General features: G+C 36.2%; 1 protein-coding gene across 1 annotated transcript; it reads right to left on the reverse strand.

Annotated features, from left to right (window-relative positions):
• Nucleotides 1-5,711: 5,711 nt before the first annotated feature.
• On the reverse strand, nucleotides 5,712-18,249 carry LOC115952135 (disease resistance protein TAO1-like). Its single transcript, XM_031069213.1, has 5 exons — nucleotides 18,081-18,249; nucleotides 17,382-17,887; nucleotides 8,448-9,543; nucleotides 7,173-7,451; nucleotides 5,712-6,944 (listed from the first exon to the last, which is right to left on the reverse strand). Exons 2-5 carry the CDS (start codon nucleotides 17,879-17,881, stop codon nucleotides 5,712-5,714), a joined length of 3,108 nt encoding a protein of 1,035 aa, XP_030925073.1. The 5' UTR covers nucleotides 17,882-17,887; nucleotides 18,081-18,249.
• Nucleotides 18,250-25,456: the final 7,207 nt, after the last annotated feature.

Raw genomic sequence — 25,456 nt, forward strand, 5'->3', positions numbered from 1 at the left:
CTTCGTTACCAGCATGTTGTCCCATTGTATCGAGAAACTTGCTAACATGCTCTATTGCATAGGGATGACAATTTATATCTGACCCGCGGATACCTGGTCCGGTCCAACCTTAATAGGTCGGATTTTACCCGACTTGATAAATTATAAGGTCAGGTCTTGGTTTTATGCATACCCGACCCGAACTCAACCCGTATTCACATAATATTAAAAAAACGTTTAAAACCCTAGTAGTATAAATACTCTCTTTTCCTTTCAAATTTCATTTTCTAAAAACTAAATGTAACTCTCACCTCTCAGCCACCCTCTCTCTCTCTCTCTCTCTCTCTCTCTTTCAAGTTCTCATCATCGGCCACCTTCCCTCACCCTTAGACTCTCCCCTCACAGTCACGGCCTCGCTCAACTTCACGGCCCCACGACCTCATTTTGCCTCACGCTCCCCTCATGAAGTCACTCCACCTCGCCGCCCTTTACCTCTCTCACTCTCACTCTTGTTTTCTCACAGCCACCCCTCACCCACTCACCTCACTGTCATTCACTCACCAATCCACCCTCACCTTCACTCTCATCACGTGGTGGTGGTTGTTTTTCATGGAGGAGCAAGGATCTTGTGGTGGTTGAAGTTTGTCACAGAGGAGCATAAGATTGTTAGATCGGAATACGAGAGTTAGATCAGAGCATAGGATTGTTAGATCAAAGAGCGGAGAGAGATTACATGATCAGAGGACGAGATTGTATTTTCTGTTTATAATTTTTTTTTTTTTTTTGATGAGTGAAAAATCTATATTAACAAAGAAGAGCCAAAAAATAAGCTTATTTATGTTTGGGTTTGTGATTTTTTTTTTTTTAAAAAAAATGAGTGAAGAGTATGTATTAACAAAGAAGATCAAAAAAAAAAAAAAAAAAAACTGATTTGTATTTATTTTTGGGTTTGTGATTTGTCTCTGAATCTGTGGTTGTGATTTCTAGATGTAAAATTGATTTTTTTTAATGATTGGATCGTATTGGGCCACAGCTTTTGATTAGGCTCAGAAACGGTTGGACGGGGCCCACGGGGCCCATAGAGCTTGACAGGGCGGGTTTGGAGTTATAAAAAAAAAAAAAAAAAAAAACCTGTTTATTAAACGGGTCGGATTCGGGTTACGAGAAAAGACCCTCGGGTCGGGTTTGGGCATAAAAAAACCCTACTTAAACTCGACCTGTTGCCATTTCTACTATTGCATTCCCCTTTCTCCCATCGTAGCGGACAAAGATTGGAGTTTTGTAGTTCTTTGGACAGGGCTTATCCAATAACTCAATCGGATAGGGAGGCCTTCGAACAATAGATTGCTAGTTATTGGCAGTAGAGCCAATCTCCTTATCAGACAGCATTTTCCTTCTGCTTGCTTATAGTCTTTCAGTTGCTTGACTGACTCAACAAGCTCTAGCTGTTCTCGCTGCATGGTCTGCGACATCTGGTATTGGTGCGCGGGAAGAGGCAACATTGCTCTCTCTTAATGCTCTTTGACTTTGGAGGCATTGTTGGACACGGTGATGAAGAGGTATTAGGACTATTTGATTCAAGATGTACAGAGCAGAGAATTAAGGAAGAAGAAAAAAGAGCAAAAGAGAAACAAAATTCAAAGCTCTTCGTAAGCCCCCACTTTTACCTCTTGGTTTCTCTAGCTTATTTGGGCACAGCCTGTTATCCTCTGAGAAGAGGAAAGTCCTTGCCTCGCTTTTTCTTCTTCCTCCTACAGCTGGAATTCCTCACTCCAAACAATCTTATTTGGGCACAGCCTATCATCCTCGTTTTTTGCATCTTGCTCTGTCCCCCAGGTGCTAGACCGTTTGACCCTGATCCCGGAGTTTGATGGTGACCACGCTACAGAACCGTAGGACCCGTCCTTTCATGAATCTTTGTTAAGGCCGCTGAACCATGGCCAAAGTGAGTTCTGAACTTGCCTTGATTGCTTTGCTTGAGGAAGACGCTTGTGCTGATAAGGATTGGACCTGGGGTCTTGCTTGAATTTGTGTGCACCCACCTGCCGCTGGAACTGCGGATATGTGAGTAGGCGAATGCAAGAAAAACCACTTTAGGCCTCTTAGGTCTGTGACTCTCTGGGTTGTTCCGACTTCCGATACTTGAATCTGATGCTATGTATGGGATCAGCCGAAATAGCCCTCAACAGCCTCCAAGTACACAACCATCTATCAACTACATTTCTTCAAGTCTCAGTGCCATGAAATTTACTAAAATCAATAGATGGGTGGATCTCAACCAAACTATCACAACAGGAAAAGTCTCCGAACACCAGAAACTTGGAATAATGTATTTGATTTATAACTCAATTTCTACACAAACTAGTCTTTTTGTATAAGAATAACAAAATTCAACTCCAGAAGACAGCAAACAAATAACTTCATTGTTATAATTAAACAAATATATAAAGAAAATTTACTTGTATTCGTAAATAAATTTGTAAACAAGGACAAAGATGGTGTACACAGTCCATCATTTAAGACAATTAGCAAGATACTTATCATATGACAACTGCCTCAAATCTTGATTTTCATTAACCATATTAACTTTTTAAAATATGTCATTGAATCTTCTTGTTTTCAGTCTCTCTCTCTTGAGATCCAACAAAAAAAGAGCCAAAATAGTCTTTTCCAAACTGCAACAGCAAAAGGAATTATCATGCAAGCCTTAGAAAAATCAAGAATCAAGAACAAAAATACATAAAAATAAAAACTCATTCAGACATTTTCACAAACAATATATATGCACTCATTGATGAACTTGAATCTTCAATTAAGAACTAAAATTCCAGACAATAAAAATAACATTCTCAAATTCCTTAGCTACTTCATCAACTATAAAACCCAATGGCAATATCATCAATATTAATCCAACTAAAAAATTGCACATGGATGAATTTATTTATTTAAAAAAAAAAAAAAAAAAAACCTTCAAGGTTGAAACAAATCAGAGAGTGGGTAAGAGAGATTGCAAAAATATTAATCTGCCCCAAAAAGTCTCTTTATGGATGACTATCAATGAATAATTTCCTCAAATCTAAACTGTAAGAGTTAACAAAAAAAATCATTAGTGCAAACTGCAAAATATCAATGACAGTAAAATCAAGAAAAAAAAAAAACTAAATTAGAATTCTTCAAGATGCAGAAACTTCCACTCCCCTTGTCTCTCTCCCTCAAATTTTTACAGAGAAAAAAAAAATTTAACAAATGGTACCGATCTCATAAAGTGAATACACACAATTTACTTAAAAACCAATCTCAGTTTACTCAAAAACCAACAAAATTTACTCAAAGCGTGAATGGCAAATACACACAATCAGAGAACTAGGTTTTCAGTTTTCACATAGATAAAAGAAGGAACACTGATCAACCATAAATAGGATGCAAAAATAGGTTTGAACCATCTACATTAGCAAAATTTCTTATTAGAACAGTGTAATAAGTGAAGCTTGAGAATTTATTTCCTATCTTAATCATATTCTTAACTTGCCTAAGGTTTATACTAAGCTTCTTGAAAGTGACGAAGGAAAACTAAAAGACAACTGGACTATACTTGTTAAGTGACCAAACTAACTGTACGGCAAGAAAGAAAAGAAAAGAAATTAGGATTAGACTTATAACAGGAAGTATGTTGGAGTTGGTCATTACCATTGGATGAAGAGGGAAATATTTCATTTTTTTCACATTAAATAAATGCTTAGTCATCATCAAACTCGTCATGACACTCGTCATCACACTCATCACGGCTTCTCTTTGAATTGACATATCCATGATGGACGCCATCCCAACCTTCATAAGTAATGACACGGCTACTGCTGCAGCATTGTGCATTTGCTTGGTTTAACTCTTCCATCAGTTCCATGTCTTGCTTGTATACCAAACCGACCCCACATTGCTTCACAGGATTTGTTGGAAGAATGAAATAGTTTGAATTCGAATAATGTCCAAATACAACCTCAATCTGACTGCATTCACCAATCACCATTCCCAACAGTACTAAGCCAATTATCATGAGACAAATACAATAACCAAACGTGGTCCCCACTACATACCCCAATATAGAATTCTTTAAAGAAATAGTGACTGTGAGGCTTATCACCAATGGCTTTCACAAATGCTCTAAAACCACAAGTGAAATCTGCCTCTTTATTGAAAAGAGCACATAGAATGAATCCCATCCACCTACTATTACACCAATTTGGAGACAATGCTACGCTTATTGAGTCCCCCCAACTTTGATGAGTTAACCACCGCGGAACTAAACAACCGGGAATAAAGATCTGAAATTCAGTATTAGATCCATCCTCATTTCATTTGGTAGCAGTTTCATATCTAGTTTTTTCACAAAAGAGTCCCTGTACCCAAAAAAAAAAAAAAAATGACATTCCATTTAACAAGTGAAGAGAAAGAGTCAAAGAGAGAGAAAGAAGAGATTACCTGTAGGTAATGCTTCAATATTGAAAATGCCACTCCACCACTGCTCTCATCATACTCACGAAAAAATGGGGAAGAATTAGGTCGTGACAAACTGCTTTGTCTAAGCAGTCCTGGTGATGGTTCTAGCGAACAACAGCCTTCCAAATGATGGGTGTAACCCAACCAAACTAGTGCACCATCTCAGGCCTAGTACCTCAAGACTCGTAGCCTCTGAAAAGCTGGGAAGATTAGTAAGAGATTTGCAGGAAAACAGATCTAAAAATTTAAGCTTGCTGAGTTGTCCTTGCTGAGTGGGTATAACCCAACCAAATTAGTGCATCATTTCAGGCCTAGTACCTCAAGACTCGTAGCCCCTGAAAAGCTGGGAAGATTAGTAAGAGATTTGCAGGAAAACAGATCTAAACTTTTAAACTTGCTGAGTTGTCCAATAGATGGGTGTAACCCAACCAAATTAGTGCACGATTTCAGGCCTAGTACCTCAAGACTCGTAGCCTCTGAAAAGCTGGGAAGATTAGTAAGAGATGTGCAGGAAGACAGCTCTAGACTTTTAAGCTTGCTGAGTTGTCCAAACGATGGGTTACAACCCAACCAAATTAGTGCACCGTTTTAGGTCTAGTACCTCAAGACTTGTAGCCTCTGAAAAGCTAGGAAGATTAGTAAGAGAATCACAGCCATTCAGATCTAAACTTCTAAAAAGCTAGGAAGATTAGTAATTCAGATATAAACTTTTAAACTTGCTGAGTTGTCCAATAGATGAGCGTAACCCAACCAAATTAATGCACCGTCTCAGGCCTAGTTCCTCAAGACTCGTAGCCTCTGAAAAGCTGGGAAGATTAGTAAGAGATATGCAGCCAAACAGATCTAAACTTTTAAGGTTGCTGAGTTGTCCAATAGATGAGCGTAACCCAACCAAATTAATGCACCGTCTCAGGCCTAGTACCTCAAGACTCGTAGCCTCTGAAAAGCTGGGAAGATTAGTAAGAGAATCGCAGCCAAACAGATCTAAACTTTTAAGCTTGCTGAGTTGTCCAATAGATGGGTGTAACCCAACCAAATTAATGCACCGTCTCAGACCTAGTACCTCAAGACTCGTAGCCTCTGAAAAGCTAGGAAGATTAGTAAGAGAATCGCAGCCATTCAGATCTAAACTTTTAAGCTTGCTGAGTTGTCCAATAGATGGGTGTAACCCAACCAAATTAATGCACCGTCTCAGACCTAGTACCTCAAGACTCGTAGCCTTTGAAAAGCTGGGAAGATTAGTAAAAGATTCGCAGCGGGTGTAACCCAACCAAATTAAAGCTGGGAAGATTAGTAAGAGATTGGCAGTCAGACAGATCTAAACTTTTAAGCTTGCTGAGTTGTCCAATAGATGGGTGTAACCCAACCAAATTAATGCACCGTCTCAGGCCTAGTTCCTCAAGACTCGTAGCCTCTGAAAAGCTGGGAAGATTAGTAAGAGATTGGCAGGCAGACAGATCTAAACTTTTAAGCTTGCTGAGTTGTCCAATAGATGGGTGTAACCCAACCAAATTAATGCACCGTCTCAGGCGTAGTTCCTCAAGACTCGTAGCCTCTGAAAAGCTAGGAAGATTAGTAAGAGATTGGCAGTCAGACAGATCTAAACTTTTAAGCTTGCTGAGTTGTCCAATAGATGGGTGTAACCCAACCAAATTAATGCACCAGCTCAGGCCTAGTTCCTCAAGACTCGTAGCCTCTGAAAAGCTGGGAAGATTAGTAAGCCATTGGCAGGCAGACAGATCTAAACTTTTAAGCTTGCTGAGTTGTCCAATAGATGGGTGTAACCCAACCAAACGAATGCACCCTCTCAGGCCTAGTTCCTCAAGACTCGTAGCCTCTGAAAAGCTGGGAAGATTAGTAAGGGATTGGGAGGCAGACAGATCTAAACTTTTAAGCTTGCTGAGTTGTCCAATAGATGGGTGTAACCCAACCAAATCACTGCACCGTCTCAGGCCTAGTTCCTCAAGACTCGTAGCCTCTGAAAAGCTGGGAAGATTAGTAAGCGATTGGCAGGCAGACAGATCTAAACTTTTAAGCTTGCTGAGTTGTCCAATAGATGGGTGTAACCCAACCAAACGAATGCACCCTCTCAGGCCTAGTTCCTCAAGACTCGTAGCCTCTGAAAAGCTGGGAAGATTAGTAAGGGATTGGGAGGCAGACAGATCTAAACTTTTAAGCTTGCTGAGTTGTCCAATAGATGGGTGTAACCCAACCAAATCACTGCACCGTCTCAGGCCTAGTTCCTCAAGACTCGTAGCCTCTGAAAAGCTGGGAAGATTAGTAAGCGATTGGCAGTCAGACAGATCTAAACTTTTAAGCTTGCTGAGTTGTCCAATAGATGGGTGTAACCCAACCAAATTAATGCACCAACCAAGGTTTAGTACCTCAAGTCTCGGAACCCTTGAAAAGTCAGGTGTCCAAATAAGGTTCTTGGATGAGGAAAGATTGATGGACTTTAAGTTTCCTAAACACTGTAAAAAAGAAGGAAAAAAAAAAACCATTAAACATAGAATTTAGTTTAATAAGTAAAGAATTCTTTGAAATTGAAACAACCTGTTTCTCAAAAAAAAAAAAAAAAAGAAACGACCTTATTAATGAAAGGAGAAAGCTCAAATACACTGGCACTATATTGTAGCTACACTTCAAAAAGAAAAGAGAAGTAATAAATAATATAAAGGCAGTTAAAAGAACCAAATTACCTTTGCTCCTTCCCAAAGATATTCACATTCGCTATCCTGCAAGTCAAGTTCAACAAGTTCCTTTGGTTGGAAACTAGATGGCAAACATTTTAATGAACAACATTTCCATGAAAGATGTCTTAGGCCATTAGGAACACGATTGAGAGCATTTGGGATGTGCAACTTATCAATTATTAGCAATCTAAGATTAGTCATCTTTGAAAAAACTTCAGGAAATTCTTCAAAGTTGAAACCTGCATTCCTGTTCTTGATGACTATGGCTTGAATTGCATTTGTTGCCTATGATTTCAAAAGCAAACACTTGAGATTTTACACAAGCAAACAATAAAAATTAAAAACATTAGAATTACTACAGTATAGCCTTCAAATGATAAAAATGTGTAAAACATTTACAAAACTACAATAACCGTGTAAATATAGAGGTTACTATAGTTTTATTTTATGTTATTTTATAATTATTTCTCATCTCTCTCTCTCTCGGTTGCTTCCCAACCCAGACCGTCCAACCACCACCGCAACCTAGCACCATATCCCATTACAAAATTTAATCAAACCTAATGGCAACCCAAACCCAGAATCAAATCCAATTGGTAGCACAAAAAAGCATACAACAGAGATCCAAGGTGTGGACAAACTCATAATCTCACCATCGGTGTTGGGGGGGGGGGGGGGGGTTTGAAATTATTGAATATGGTTGCCAATCAAATCAGGAAGGATCTGTTTGTTTGGATCATTGCAGAACTAGTTGTGGATGTATTTTGAGTTAATTTATCGAGGTGGGGTAGGCAGTGGTGATGCGAGAGTGATTTCCGTGTGGACTCTGTGTGTGTGTGTAATGGATTTGGAAAGGAAGACCGTGGGTGAGAGAGATAGTGGTTTGTGTTTGAGGAGAAGGGAAGTATGATTTGGGAGAATTAATAAATAAATAAAAATTGATAAAGAAATAGTATTTAATGAAATGCAGTGTAAATATATAATTTAATATGGTGTTTTTTGAAAAATAGTTGTATAAAATAGAACAAATAGGTTTTTAAGCTAAAATAGACTGTAAATTTTACATAGGCTAATGTGAATGCTCCAAGAAATCGCCATAGACAATATATTAGAATGTTAAATAAACATATTCTATATTTTGTTACTTAGATACTTAGGTAACCACTTACCTATTGAAGTTTTTTTTTTTTTTTTTTTTTTAAAGAACTAATTTATTGAACACAATTATGTCACCATACTTACTCAAATCTTATTTGCTAAAATAAAATTATAGCTTCTTACCATATTGTTCTCCAATACACGACACAAGTCCTCAAAAAGCCACAACCTACTTTGCCTTCCAAGCTCTCCACATGATCGAACAATGTTTTTACCCATTTCTTGTAGTAGATCATGCATCCCCAATTCTTCATCGTCTCCTATGACAGTTAGGAGAGATTTGTCCCGGAGAACACTTATACCGATTCTTGCCTTAAAACCACAGTTCTCTAATATACGTATTACCTCATATTTGGACCACCCCGTAAAGAAACATGCAATATCTAAGAATACCTTCTTCCACATATCCTCTAGCCCATCAAAACTTATTTTAAGTATATCAAATATTTTTTTTGGAGGATTTTCTTTAAAATAGTCCAATGCACTTTGCCAGTCATCTCTTGGTCTTCCAACTAAAAAGGAACCCAAAGTAACAAGAGCTAACGGAAGGCCACCAGCATATTCTACAAATTCCTGAGATAGCTGCGTATAACCTTCTTTGGGTTGCTCATTTTTGAAGGCTTTCAAACAAAAAATTTTTGAAGCATCATCATTATTTAGTCCTTTAGGCCTATATATTTTAAGAACTTCATGTGCAACTAACACATGTTCATCTCTAGTTGTTATAATGATCCAACTCCCCGGTCGAAACCAGCCTTTCTTTCCAGCCAATTTTTCTAATTGGTGCTCATCATTAACATCATCTAGGACAAGTAGAACTTTTTTATCACGTAACCTTTTTTTGATTTTGTAAACTCCTTCACAATCATCCGATATATTTGTATTTATTTCCCCCGAAATATCTTTAAGAAGTTGTTTTTGTAATTGAAGCAAACAATCTTTTTCCGACTTTTCCCTAACATTAGCAATAAAACTAGACGCATCAAATTTATTAGAATGCATATCATAAACAGCTTTAGCAAGAGTTGTCTTTCCGATTCCCCCCATACCACAAATCCCTATCATGCAAACATTATTCTCAAAATCTAAATACGAACAATTCAACAATTCTGCCACCATAGATTCTACTCCTACGAGGTTTTCGTGAATGATTAAGGATTTTGAATTCAATTTCTTATCAATGTCTTCAACAATTTTTGGGATAAATTCTGACTCATGCCTGCAAAGAAGATAAAAAAAAATCTTTATGTGATGGCCCAAACCAAATATAAAATATTCTTTTTTCACATGTGCTGGATGAATTCTAACCCATGCCAATAAACGAGATTGAAAATAATTACATGATAGTCCAAACCAATTAAAAAACCCCAATTAGGAAGAAAAATTTTAGCCTACTCGCTCAAACACATTTGAATTCATTTGCTGAAGTAATGTGGATAAAACTATCCATATAGGAACACAAGAGAGTTACATTGACTAAATAACAAGCATGTAACTACCCTTAGCAGAAGTGGAAGTATAGAATAAAGAACACATGTGAGTTACGTGGTTCAATCGAGCGGAATACATCCACATAGGAAACTCTTAAGAGTTACAAATTTTATATATGAGTGAAGTGCAAATCTTGTATTACAATGAATCCAATCATGGGTGGAGCCATAAATTTTTATTTGTGAGGGAGGGGGATAAGACCAAGCTATCATATTAATTTACAATTCAAGAAGAACTCAACGTACTACACACGCAAGCACGCATACACACACACATGCACATGCGCGAAAGTTACACATCAACAAAATTATCTTATATGAGAATTTTACATCCTTCTAAACTTTGCTTGAGTGTACATGAGTTTTTTAATTTGCCATAGATAAATTTAACAAATTCTCAAAAAAAACAAACATTTAGCATCTTCCACTAAAATTATAATCAACAGTAGTCTTTCATAATAAAAATTCATCCATTATCATCTCCATTGTGAAATTTTGAGCAATTTCTTTTTCAATGTAAGCTATCAATTAAACATTATTAAGGTCACTTTTTGCTCAAAATTTCTCAACCCCAAACCTGAATGAAAAAAAATCTCCTCCCTTCAGGTTTGCAAAAATTAACACCCCCCTTTTATTTATATTAGTAACGAAATATTCTAAATTTCTATAAGAATCTCTTTACAAAATTTTAACCATGGTCAATAAAAAAATAACTGATAAATTTATAATACAAATACAAAGTTTATCAAGCACCAAAGCATTTGCAACGGTAAATCTCTCCATTACCCAACCCGTTAAAATAATAATAATAAAAAATTCATACTTAACATTTTAAAATACACTTCAATTAAAAATTTAATACAATGAATTTTAATTTTTAAATGGAGGATAATTCTTGAAATTTGCCCTTAAAAAAAGGATAATTTAGTACATAACATTTTTAATATTAATTTAACAAAGTTTGGTCAATTGGATGTCAAGGTGGGAAAGTGTTTTTTTCCCCTTCAAGTTTGGGGCGGAGTGTAATTTCCCCAAACCACAAGGGAGGGGGGGGGGGTGTTATTATCCCAATATTAAATATAAGTATATAACAAGAAATTAAATATAACAAAATCACTATAAGCAACCATAAAATATTAAGGAAATTACACTTTTCCACCCTAATTTATACCCCATCTTACACCTTCTCCCTTGAACTACAAGATTGCATGATCGCCCCCTTAAACTAAAACCTGTGTAACACTTTACCCCCTCCTGTCACTTTTCCAGTTAAATTAGATAGAAAACGTAGTTACATGCAACTCATGTAACACTGGTTGACATGGAACCCACTAATGCCATCTAAAATTATGAAAATGCTTGTCACTATTAGTAACTTAAAAATGGGAAAGAAAAAAAAAAACATAATAGCCAAGCACGCAGATTGGATCTCTCACCTAACCAAATTGAATAAAGAGAATGCTAATATCTCTCCAAAATGAAACCATAAGAGAAAGTGATAAAACCAAAAAAAGATTGGATCATTCTCCGAAATCCCTCTCATTGAACCTAAATTCTCTCTCACCGAATCTAGATTGAATCTCTCTATCTCTTGCTCTATGTATAGACTAAAAACATAATAGCCAAGCACATAGAAACCACACACCCAATAACCTTGACATAGACTCAAACATGATTACCCAACCACAATTCGCCAGTAACGAAGAGAGAATCTAGTTATACTATAACCCTAATCCAAACCCATCAACAACAAAGGGAAGAAGCTATCTATACAAACTCACAAGAAGGACATGATCAAAAGCAGTTGTTCTCCCACCATTGTGACCATCACCGCAACATGTGCAAGGGTTAGGGTTTGGGTTTTAGCACCTCCTTCAATTTGCAATTATTGAGTGGTTTTGTAGATCTACTATTTGTGTGTGAGCGAATCAACCTAGAATATTAGAGATTCAAGTTAAGGGTTTTTAGATCTAGTTGCCTACAGAGCAGATGATTGAAATAAAGAGTTGAATCGAGTGTGGGTTTGGCGAATTGGGATTAGGTTTGTGTTTGGGTTTGATTCGATGTTGTAATCTTGGGTTTGTTGTTTGATCTCTCTGTGACACAGTTCATTTTTTGGGTTTGTTGTTAATGTTTTGGGTTTGTTGTTCATTTGGATTTGTTGTTCAGCTTAGTGAGTGTAATACCCCCATATACTTTTATTTGAGGTTATTATTAAATTTTATTTTAAATATAATGGGCCATAGGTATTCTCGTAAATGCAGCCCACTACCCCACTAAGCCCACATCTTTAATACGAACTACAGGGTAGAGGAAAAGATAATCAGGGTTTTCATAGAAAAGGTTTTTATCAAAGAGGCTAAGAGGTGTTTTTCCTTGGAGTTTAGAGCACATACAATTGAAAAGGCAATCAAATTGTTCACGGTATGATTTCTCACTGTTAAAAACAGAGAATTAAGGAGTTTGAATTTTATCATGGAAAACTTTAGTGATGTGTAGATTGTTGAATTGGTAGTTTCTTAGATTACAATTTACACTATTTCAATAATTCTTGAACCCTAGGTTGCCACTGTTCAGATTCTAGAACAAAATCCAAAATTATTAAATCCATGAATAAGGCTTGCATCGTTTTTGTAGGACCATAAGAGCTTTAGGGCTGTTGATCTATACCATAATGTCAATTCTTAATTGCTAGACAATTTGCACCCGACCCTACACATGTTTCACTAGCTAGCTCTCATTTTGTCAAAGTCCTATTTTCTATTATTGATAGCTTTGATAGTCTATGCCTAGGTGTTGACTATTCCCAAACACAATGAACCATTTAGGTTCTACACGTCTACAATTTTTTTTTAAAGGATAATGACAGATTTAAGATTTCATACCAAAATTCTTATACTAAATCCGTAGGATCAATGAATGTTAAATTCATGAACAGAATCATATTGGTATTGGCCCACCGTTTGTATTGGGGTTATATATTAAATCCTAAAGTGTTGGCTACTGCATACCTCATGGTTAAATGAATTTCAATTAATGCAAGGATGTATTATTGATTAGAATACCATTGGTTAGAGAAACGTTAATTTAGTATTGAAAGTGTTATTAGTTCAGCAAAGTATAATCCTACCGAGTCCATTTGTATAGTTCTATAAGCTTTATATTTTGTAGAGGATATTAAGTATATTTCCATGATTGATTATAGGTCCTATATAAGAGTATTTTGAGACTATTTGGAGGGTGTTTTAGCTAGACTTCCAGAGCGACTCAAGTGCTATAAGTAATTATGCATAATATGCACAAATTTTGTCCATTAGGTTTTTAGAAGTTAAAAATTTTCAAAAGTTTTGTATTTCAAACTTATATTTTCTAAAGTTTATCAAAAGTATTTTTGCATCATTGAAAGAGAAATTTCGACTATTAAATAATGTTTTAAAGAGAAACTTTGAATTTTAAATAACGTTTTGGACGTCCGAATCTTAATTAGAAAATGATTTCTAAACTTAACTATTTTTAGAAAATAATTGAGTTTCAAAGTAAGTTTTCTAAAATGGTTCTTGTTCTTTAAGTTTGTTTAAAACCAAGTGATTTCAAGGTCATATTCTTATTTTCCAAATGGTATTTAAGAAGTTTCTTTTAGCAAATTGGGTTTTCAAACTTACCCAAAAATTGTAAAATATTTATATAATTCCGCGGTTCCTATTTGTTCCCCAAGGGAGTCAAGCATCTTTTAATTTTGTTTCAATTCAATATTGTGATATTCGATGTCTCTATATGTGGAATAATTGTTAATACTAAGAAAATTATTCTATTTTGTATGTATTTTGTTTTGTGATATGTGACTCAAGATGAGTGTTTTTAGAATTGGTCAGATATATGTGTAAATCCGCTCATAGGATTGTATGTGAGAGTATGTGTTAATCCCTCACCAACAAGGGTTAGATGTCGGAATCCGCTCATAGGATTGTATGTGAGAATATGTGATGTGTATATGTGACATTGTGCTCTGATCAATAATCTGTATGTGTTTTCGAATGACTTTAAGATTTGATTTTATATATGTATTAAGTGGTTCTTTGTATGTTTGGAAAACTAAATTTGATATTTTGAGTGAAATTGTGAAATCAAACTTGTGCTTTGCTCGACTCTATTCCGTTGTATATTCTGTATAATTACTTACTAAATGTGTGGCTCACCCCATCAATTACTGTTTTCAGATTAAAGTGTAGTTGGAAATATAGAACCTTTGGATCACTTTATAAGGTGTAAGGTAGAGCGTGGAAGTTATAGGAGACTTCAGTATTACTTGAAGACTTATAGAATTTTAGTTACCTTTATTTTGTAATTCATGTTTTATATAGCGGAGATTATTCCCAATTTGTGGAGTTCAGATTTTTGTAAGAGGTTTTTTTTTAAGAGTATTGTTCTTTGGAGTTTTAATTTATTTTGGATTAATTATGTTTATGGAGTTATATAGTTCAGCAACTTAGTCTTGCATCTAAATTCATGTTTCATGGATTGGGGTCATGACAAGTTTGTTGCTTAATCTATGTGTGGTATATTTCATTCTCTAGGTTTGTTATTCATTTGGATTCATTGTTCATCGAAGTTGATTTGTTGTTTGATCTCCTATGGCATAGTTCATTTTCTAGGTTTGTTGTTCATCTTGTTCATTTTCTTCTCTCCAACCAAACAAAATTAAGGGAAATTGAGCATTTGCTTTGGGTATGAGGGGGGCATTGCGGTCATTGGGTTAGTGGGTTCCATGTCAACAAGTATCACATTCAACTCACGTTACTATGTTTTCCATCCAACTTAATTGAGAAATTGACGTGAGGGGGAAAAGTGCTACATAGGTTTTAGTTTAGGAGGTTGATAGTGAATTTTTGTAGTTCCAGAGTTAAATGTAAAATAAAGTATAGTTTATGACTTTATGGTAAAAACATGTAATTTTCCCTAAAATCATTTAAACTCAACCAAACTAGATATCTATGGCCCCAAAAAAAAAAATAAGATCACTTTTGTATCTAAAGTATTAATCAACTAAAAAAGGTACCCCCCATGTACACAATTACACAATGGGAACACAAAAAATGTTTTCATACATCAACTTCAAGATTTTCTCTTCAAATATCAAAGCCAAAGCCAAAGCCAATATTTTATTTCTGACATGTGTATGAGGTTTTTTTTGATAAGTTAGTGCTACCAATTGATTTAACAGATTAAAGGAAACATAAGAAATAAAATCATAAACTATGAGATAAATAAAAAGAAATTAAACTAAAATATAGTTGAAAAGGATAAAAAGAATTTTGCACCTCTCATGATTTTAATATCACTTTTGCCTACCTCCAAAGAAGAAACCTTTTAATAAGGAAGAGGGAGGAATTGAGTGAGAATGTGATCATTTGGATGAAAGTGAGATGCTTTTGCTTTTGGGGAATTGGGTAGTTGGTTTCGGTAAGAATTTTGAGATGTGAGAATAAAAAGGTGGCTTCTAAAAAACAAGCCAATACAAAAAGTTGAGGATAAACTAAGGTTTGTTATTTTAGGTATAGTACAATAGGTTCCTAAATTAAATTAAACACCATGTTGCATTCACCGATAAAATACAATGTTATTATATTCAAGAATAATTAAATGCAGTGCAACTATGTTTTTGAAATTTAATTAGAGAGCTTAATGTATTGCACTACACTACACCTAAAGTACATAGCTTAAAAATTGAAGGTAACATGTTTTTTTTTTTTTGGGGGGGGGGGGGGAGGGAGTTTCAATTTAATAGTAAAAGTCAAAATAATAATAAAAGCAAATCAGTATAAAAAGCAGGATTTAGATCTTGAGCAATAGAGCAGGTTAATTGCACCATGCATTTACCATCCATGTAAGATGTAAAAATTTGTAGAATAAAATGGTAAAGAGGTAAATAAGTTAAAAAGAATTTACTCAACCAACATTTACATCTCACATCACATTGCATGCAGGCTGTGTTTGGTTTGATGGAAAATATTTTCCGACCATAAAATATTTTTGGGTGAAAATATTTTTCAGAAAGAGGAAAAAGGAAATGAAATTGAGGGATGAATTTGCCTATAAAATACAAAATCTATACAAAATCTATGAAGTTGGGTAGAATCCTAATAGTTTGATTTCCATCCAAACCTTAAGGGTATGGATATAAAAATTGAAATTTTATGAACTAAATTTGTGAAATGGCAAAATCACAAAGAGTATTTTGTAATTTACCGAAAAAAAAAAATGAAGAAAATAGACACTTAAGCACAAGTTTTATGTACTTATTCTCTCATTTTTATGTATTTTCCTGAGCATAATTGTATTTGGTACACTTAAGCTTTGTCAAAGCTGTTGGAAGTGCCTCTACAACCTACTTAGGCAACAAAGTGACACGTGGCACATAAAGGAGCAGCTTTTATTAAAGGGCAGTCGCAACAAACTTGCAACCTAGCTAGGTCTTGACCAGGCCACAAGCTGCATGTAGACAAAATGTCACGCACTCTAATATGTTTTTTCCAGCTTTCTCAAATATGCCTAATAACACACCTTGTGAATACTGGACTTCAGAAATCAATGAGAGCTTGGTATATACACTTAGAGAGAGTTTATTCATCATAAGCATTTCATCTTGAGAGAGAGAGAGGGAGCCTTAGCCTAGATTAAAAGGTTCCTTCATCCTCTTCTCCATTTGTCACACGAATGACATATACTTAAGAGAAATTTGAAACTTTCACCTCCTTCACCAAACCTTGAGTGTTATGAGCTTGTTGAAGGGCTGGACGCTATTTGGATCTAATATCAAATCCAAATCATATTGGTGGCTTTCCGTTGGCTGCTCAACAATGGTCTCTCTGGTAATTTAGTAAAAATAAAAGGATTTAGTGAAGCTGGTTGCTAGGTGGAACTTGGAGGGCTGGACACTACAACTATTCAGACTAGTTGAGATTCTGATGATGGTGTCAGGGGAGAGATTTTTCATTGGGGACTGGTTTCCTCTTCGAAAATTTTTCTTGGTGTTTTTCATGTTGTTTGTCATTTCTTATTCCACATCTTTCTTATGCTATAATTTTATTGTATGCATCCAATATGAAAATTAGGCTAATCACGTAAATTTGGTTTTAATGATAGTTTAGGATTAATTGAGTATTAAGCCGTAAAATTGATTATGGGTCTAAATATGTACTAGGGTGTTAGCATCTAGTACTTTCATAGACAATTTCAATAGATTTATAATTCGTAGAAAGTTATGTCCTTATTATATAAAATTTTAAAAAAAATTATGTCCCTAAATAAAATAGTTCTTTTTTAATTATTGCAAAGAAGCGTACCTAAGTCCAAAAAAGAGGTCTCACTAAAAATAAAAAAAAAAAAAAAAAAAGGTCACATACTATTTCTAATAATATAACAAATTTAACAAGTATATGTTGCAATATTTCAATTCATGCATAATATGCTACATATTTTAATAACTATTTATATTATATACTTCATGATATATGAAATGAGACTGGGTGTTTATATATGAGAAATAAATTTGTCATGAAAATTATACCTATCTTTCAAATCCCAACCAGAGAGATCAGCCACTACTCCCAAAGCAGTTCTCCACGTTTTCATTTTGTGTTCATCTAAGGCTCTTTTTTTGTGAGCATCAAATGCTTCTGCAAAAGGTCCTGTCTGTTTCCGCACATCAGATGGATTCACGTGGTAAAAAATTGGCACAACTACCAATCCTGTCTCTTCCACGCATCTAACAATATGCTCTAGTTCATCCAAGCACCATGTCGAAAATGCATAGTTTTTTGAGAGAATTACTATAGCAAATTTCGATTCCTTTATGGCTTTCACGAGCTCTTCTGAGATAAATCTTCCTCTCTCAAGGTTTTCATCATCCCTAAAGGTAAAAATGCCTTTCCTTGTCAGAGCATTATATAGATGATCCGTAAAGCTTGTACGGGTGTCCTCGCCTCTAAAACTGAGAAAGACATCGTATGTCCGCCGAGGTGTTGAAGAAGAAGACGGTGATGAAGTTGAGGCTCCTTGGGTGCTCATGGAAACCTGTAAATCTTGAGCTATAATATAGATCCACCAAAAAAAAAGAAAAAAGAAGAAGATACGTTCAATTAAAAAGAAGAGAAATACATTAAAAGGAAAGAGAAAACAATTTGATGTGGATTTTTCATCTCAAGGGCGAAGTGAAAGGAAAGATATAAAAGTGATGAATATAAATGTGAGAAAATTGAGAACTTACGGATCGAAACTCTCCTGAAACAACGCCTGATTTAATTCCTACCAGATAAGTTTTCTGTTTAATAAAGGAATGAATACTGTTCTTTCTCCGTGTGTGGGTGCGCGCGCGCGCGTGTAATAGAGAAAGAGGGAGGGTGAGATGAGAGGTAGAGGGATATTACTCACAATTTCGCATCCCCTGTTCTGAGTCAAGTCAACAAGTCTTCTCCTTTCTATAAAGTTAGGTAATTTCGCAGTGACCAGGCTATAAGTTATTAAATATTAAATGTCTTTCGATTTAAACAATGCATCACAGCTGGTTTGTCTTTTTCCTAAGAAAAATAATGATTCATAAGCGTGGCAAAGGACAGAGTCTTCGTGGTGACCAGCTGTGAAATACCGTTTAAATTTCTTGTAATATTTACTATAAAATTTAAATTACAAATGGCAAGTTTTGTTCTTAACCAAAAAAAAAAAAAAAAGTTTTATCTTTGTGAGCGTGGCAAAGGACAGAGATTTCATGGTGACCAGCTGTGAAATACCGATTAAATTTCTTGTAATGTTTACTGTAAAATTTAAATTATAGGGTGTTTAGATACCGCTTATTTTGTTGAAATTGAAAAATTATTGCTGAAAGTACTATAGATAAAAGTAAAAATTAGTTGAAATAGTACAGTGAACCCATGAATAGTAACAAAAATAAGTTGAATAGTAAAATAATTTTAATTTTTAATCCTTACCCAAATGCACACTATAAATGACAAGTTTTATCTTTTGTGCGAAATTTTACAGTAGTTCTAGATGACAAATTATTTCACAACTAATTTGTCACAAGAACCACAACTCTGATGTTACAAATTGTAAGTGATTAACTGTCACTTATACATGGACCCACCATTTTTTTCACCAATTACATTCTGTCATGCTCATGTCACAGTAGTGGCAAGTAGTTGTAAAAAATATTATGGTCCTAGACTTTTTTGAAATTTAATTTAAAGTAAGAGGTTCAAAGTTCAATGCTCACATTTAGGGCCAAAATGGTCAAATGGCCATAAAATCATAAGTATCTAGTTAGTAGTTCTAGTTACTAAACTATATTTTTTACTAACATCTCGAGTCTAAGAGACTCGATTTAGGGCCCATAAATCGAGTTTTTGAAACTCGATTTTCATGGGTTGATCACATCTGATGTGACATTTTTTTCCATATGGTGTGTATCTGGAAATCGAGTCTTAAAGACTCAATTTCTAACCCAAAATTTTTTAAAAAAATTTTAAGTCTAATGTGCAAGCCAAAATACCTAAAACAAATTTAAGAAACTCCAAACACATCTATCCCAATCCTAGATACTCAGATCAAAGGGAGAGAAAGAGCTCAAAGGGAGAGAACCTCACCAGCGCGGCCTAGGGCTCGCACCGGCAAGGATCGCGCGTGGCCTGGGGTTCGCGCAAGCCTGGGTCTCCGATCTCGATCTTCTCTCTCTTTCTGTTTCTGGTTTTCTTTTTTTTTTTCTCTGGGTTTTTCTTTGATGTTCTGGTGTTTCCTCTGATTTGTTCTTATTTATAAGGGTTAGAAATAGAGACTCGATTTCCATGTAGTCCACGTGGAAAAATATGCCACATCAGATGTAATTAGAGCATGAAAATCGAGTCTATGATGCTCGATTTATAGGCCAAAATCGAGTCTTTTAGACTCGAGATGCTAGTAAATAATATACTTTGGTAACTATAAGAAACTAAATGATTGAAAATGAATAATCTGTTATTAATGGAATGATCTGTACACATATATATACCAAACGGAGCATGTAACTGCCTGAACAAACTGGTATGCACGTGTGAACACACTCTAACAGTTTAGCTAACTACCACACGTGAGTCATTAGCCTACCTTTAGTTAGGAACAAAACTACAAGTAGCTTACAACACAAAACCAACTATACTACATCCTTATTCTGTAGTTTAGGCATATTTACACAACTTTTAATTCTCTTCAACTGGGCTATACCAGATTCACTAGTTAAACAAGTAGTTAGCTCTTCAATCTTCACATTTGTTACTTTGGCACTTGCTGCTACATCATCAAAGGGTCTTGCTTGATCTGATGTACACTGATGCTCTGTTGATACATTGTTTGCTGCACTATGATGCAGCTTGGGCTGCATCAGTGTGGCACCTGAGGCACCTGATGCACATGTAACAGAACTTGCTGATGCTTTAGAACTTTGACACGCCCCCTCAAGATGGACTGAGGGAGAGTAAATGTTTATCAGTCCCATCTTGGACATTAACTCAGAAAATTGCTTATACCCCAAAGCTTTGGTCAACAAATCTGCTAACTGGCAATGGGTCCTTACATGATTCAGCTTGATCACTCTAGCCAACACCTTATCCCTCACAATATGACAATCAATTTCTATGTGCTTTGTCCGTTCATGAAAAACTGGATTTGATCCTATGTGCAAAGCAGACTGACTATCACAGAATAGAAGTGCTTCTCTATCATGCTTGACATGTAAATCCTTTAGCAAGTAGAGAATCCATACAAGCTCACAAGTGCTCACAGCCATTGCTCTATACTCTGCCTCAGCTGAAGATCTTGATACAGTAGCTTGCTTCTTTGATTTCCAGGAAATTAAAGACTCTCCAAGGAAGATACAATATCCTGTTACAGACCTCCTTGTGTCTGGACAAGAAGCCCAATCAGCATCACAAAAGCCCTTTACATGAAGCTCTGAGCTAGCAGAAAAGAACACCCCTCTACCTGGTTCATTCTTGAGGTAATGTAGGACTTTAAGAGCAGCTGCATAATGGGGTTTTCGTGGCCTTGCCATGAATTGGCTTAGCTTGTGGACTGCAAAAGTAATATCAGGTCTGGTTATGGTTAAATACAAGAGCCTCCCAACCAGTCTCCTATATTGGCTCGGATCATCAAGTCACTCACCATCAAACTTACTAAGCTTCAAGGTTTGATCCATAGGAACCTTAGAAGGCTTACATCCTAGCAAACCAGCATCTTCCAATATCTCTAATGCATACTTTCTTTGGCATAAGGAGATTCCTTTATCTATTCTAGCAACCTCCAATCCAAGAAAATACCTCAATTCTCCCAAGTCCTTTAACTTGAACTTCTGATCCAACAACACCTTGAAATCTTCAACCCCTTTTTGATCATTATTTGCAATTAAAACATCATCCACATACACTAACAACACAATGAATGACTCACCTTGTTGTCTAGTGAATAAGGAATAGTCTGCCTTAGATTGAACAAAGCCAAACTCAACCAAAGCAGTGGAAAACTTGGAAAACCACATTCTAGATGCCTGTTTTAGGCCATATAGAGATTTGTTGAGTTTACATACCAACTGTGATTGCTCCCCTTTACTGCATTGCACCCCCTTGCTGTGAAATCCTGGTGGAAGGGACATGTATACTTCCTCATGCAAATCTCCATGGAGAAATGCATTGTTAACATCAAGTTGGCTGAGAAACCAGCCTTTCACAGTAGCAACAGCAAGCACACACTTCACAGATACCATCTTAGCAACAGGTGAGAATGTGTCAATGTAGTCAAGTCCTTCCTTTTGGGTGAAACCCTTAGCAACAAGTCTTGCTTTATACCTCTCAATGGAACCATCTGATTTGTATTTGACCCTATAGACCCACTTACATCCAATAGGTTTCTTTCCTGGTGGCAATGAAGTAATAGTCCAAGTATTGTTAGCTTCTAATGCCTTAATTTCAGCATCCATAGCATCTTGCCATTTGGGATTACCTACTGCTTGGTGGTAAAAAGTAGGTTCTGTGATTGAGGAAATGGCACAGCAAAATGACTTGTATGAAAGGGAAAGGTTAGTATAAGAAATACAAGATTGAAGGGGATGTGAGGTACCTGAAATGGAGGAAATTGGAAGGGTTGCAGATGAAACCTGATTACAATGGTAAGCCGCAAGATAGGAAGGAGTCTTAGTAGGTCTATTAGACCTTCTAAGGGCAATAGGTGGCTGATCAACATGTGGCTGTTCAACAAGTGGCTGATTGGACAAATCATGGGCATGAGATGAATCAGATACATCAGGAAACTCCTGAATGTCCTCATCAAAATCATGATGGATTTGGACAATAGTATCATCAGATATGGGCAAAGAAGAATAGGAAGGATTGGAAGAAGGAAAATCAGTGAAAACAGAAGATTGAGTAGAATTAGAAGAGAAAATGGGCAAAGGAATGAGACTAAGAGACTGAGAATTAGTATTAGAAGAGAAAGGAAAATGTGATTCATGAAAAATAACATCCCTAGAGAGGAAAGTGGTATGAGAATCAAGATCAAGAAGTTTATAACCTTTGACATTAAAAGGGTATCCTAGAAAAACACATCTTCTAGCTCTAGGAGTGAATTTATGCTTATGAGGACTGAGATTAGTAGCAAAACATAAGCATCCAAAAGTCCTAAGGTGAGAATAAGAAGGTGGCTTGTTGAATAGGATCTCAAAAGGTGTTTTATGATCAAGGATTGGAGAAGGGAGCCTATTAATCAAGTAGGCTGCAGTGAGAACACAATCACCCCAAAAGGATAAAGGAACATTAGATTGAATTTGCAATGCCCTAGCAGTAGCAAGAATGTGTTGATGTTTTCTCTCCATAACTGAATTTTGTTGTGGAGTATAAACACAACTCATTTGATGAATGATTCCATTGGAATTATAGAAGTCTAAAATGCTAAACTCTAAGGCATTATCAGATCTAATGGCCTTAATCTTGGTTCCAAATTGTGTGAGAATCATGTTGTAAAAGGAAACAATTAATGGTCTAACATCAGATTTTGCTTTGAGTAAGAAAATCCAAGTAGCTCTAGATGCATCATCAACAATAGTGAGGAAGTATTTATGACCATTAGAAGTTAAAACAGAAAAAGGGCCCCAAACATCCATATGGACAAGATCAAAAGGATGAGAACACTTATTATTATTGAAGGGAAAAGGAATTCTTTTCTGTTTTGCTAAAGGGCAAACAGTACAAGTTTTATTACAACAATTCTTGAGAAAAGGAAAAACATGGCTTAGGGACTGAACCTTCACATCAGAGGGATGTCCAAGCCTTGAATGCCAAAGGGAAAACAAATTGCTAGAAAGAGTAGATGAGCAAGCAGCAGAAAAAGATTTGAAAGACAGCTTTGACAGAAAATCAGCAAGACAAGTGGTGGCTTGATTTAAGCTGGTATCTTGCAACATATACAGGCCATCATGCATTTGGCCCATTCCAATCGTGCTCCAACAGGTAAGGTCCTGTATAAAACAAAATTTGGATAGAAAAACAAGGCATATGGGTTGAGTTTTAGTTAAAGCACTGACAGATAGTAGGTTAAAGGTGAAAGAAGGCACACAAAGCACTAACAGATGTATGGTCCCAACATGTGTGACAACAGCAGCCTCCCCATTAGGCAATTCAACCATGGAATGTGAAATTTCAGTATAAGAAGTCAACAATTTTATAGAGCAGACTATGTGATCACTAGCACCAGTATCTATAACCCATGTGTTAAAGTTATAAGCTCTCCTATTTACTGTCTTAGCAGAGAAGACTGAGTGCTTAAAATTAGTGAGGTTACCTGCAACAGCATTGGATGTGTAATTCACAGCATTGGCTACATGAGGGGCTTGACCTGTTGTGGGTTGTGAAGTAGAACAAGAACCAATCAAGGTTAGGAGCTGCTAATACTGATCTTGAGTGAATGAAGGAGTTTGAGAAACAGGCATGTTTGAAGTAAATGCATGAACTCCATTGCACTGATTGCCTTGAATCAACTCAAGATTAGATGAGACTTGATGAGCAGTGGCACTCTTGTTGTTCTTGAACTTAAATCCTGGTGGGAAACCATGCAACTTGTAACACTTGTCCACGGTATGTCCCATTTTCCCACAATGAGTACATACAGGTCTCTCTTTCCCTTTGAAATTGTTGCCTGAGCTTTTGGTAGCCAAAACAGTTGATTCAACTCTAACAGGATTGGTCACAGATCTTTGCATTTCTTCTTGAATGAACAAGGAGTGTGCCCTATTAACAGAAGGCAAAGGATCCATCAACAATATCTGAGTTCTAACTTAAGAGAAAGCATCGTTTACCCCCATAAGAAACTTCATGGTGGATTCCTTAGCTTGAAGACTCTTCAGCCTTTGATTGATGCCACACACACATTGACCACAGGTACATTGAGGAAATGGACTCAAATTCTGCAACTGATCCCATAAAACCTTGAATTGAGTGAAGTAATCAGTGAGTGATTGCTCTCCCTGATGAATCTCAGCAATCTGTTTCTGGATGTTGAAGACTTTGGTCCCATTTCCTTGACAGAAAGTATCTCGAAGATCAGTCCAAATCTCCAAAGCAGTGTCTCTGTAAATGATGCTACCTTGGAGCTTTGGTGATACGGAATTGATAATCCAAGTACCTACCATATTGTCTGCACGTATCCAAGCTTGAGCAGCTACTGGTGTATTCACCAATGGTGAAGAGATGGTTAAAGATCCATCAATAAATCCAAGCTTGTTCTTGGCAATCAGAGATTTCCTCACTGATCTCGCCCAAGCAGGATAGTTTTCTCCTCCAATTAATGGTTGAGAAGTGAGAATTGCTCCTGGATTTTCTCCAGGATGCAAGAACAGAGGATCACTAAGATTGTATGAATCTTGCGAAGAAGATGAAGCCTCTGTAGTGGAAGTATTGCCCGCTGCTGTTTCTGCCATTGAAGGAGCTTATAGAACACAACGGTGGTGAATGAAGAAAGCTTCGAGGAAGATGACAATGGCAGATGAGAAAATCCCCAAAATTGAACTAAGAAACCCTAGAAAAGAGAAGAGAAATTCTGTGGGTTTTGCTCTGATACCATATAAGAAACTAAATGATTGAAAATGAATAATCTGTTATTAATGGAATGATCTGTACACATATATATCCCAAACGGAGCATGTAACTGCCTGAACAAACTGGTATGCACGTGTGAACACACTCTAACAGTTTAGCTAACTACCACACGTGAGTCATTAGCCTACCTTTAGTTAGGAACAAAACTACAAGTAGCTTACAACACAAAACCAACTATACTACATCCTTATTCTGTAGTTTAGGCATATTTACACAACTTTTAATTCTCTTCAACTGGGCTATACCAGATTCACTAGTTAAACAAGTAGTTAGCTCTTCAATCTTCACATTTGTTACTTTGGCACTTGCTGCTACATCATCAAAGGGTCTTGCTTGATCTGATGTACACTGATGCTCTGTTGATACATTGTTTGCTGCACTATGATGCAGCTTGGGCTGCATCAGTGTGGCACCTGAGGCACCTGATGCACATGTAACAGAACTTGCTGATGCTTTAGAACTTTGACAGTAACTA

Source organism: Quercus lobata, chromosome 7, assembly GCF_001633185.2.
Source record: "Quercus lobata isolate SW786 chromosome 7, ValleyOak3.0 Primary Assembly, whole genome shotgun sequence".
NCBI lineage: Eukaryota > Viridiplantae > Streptophyta > Magnoliopsida > Fagales > Fagaceae > Quercus > Quercus lobata.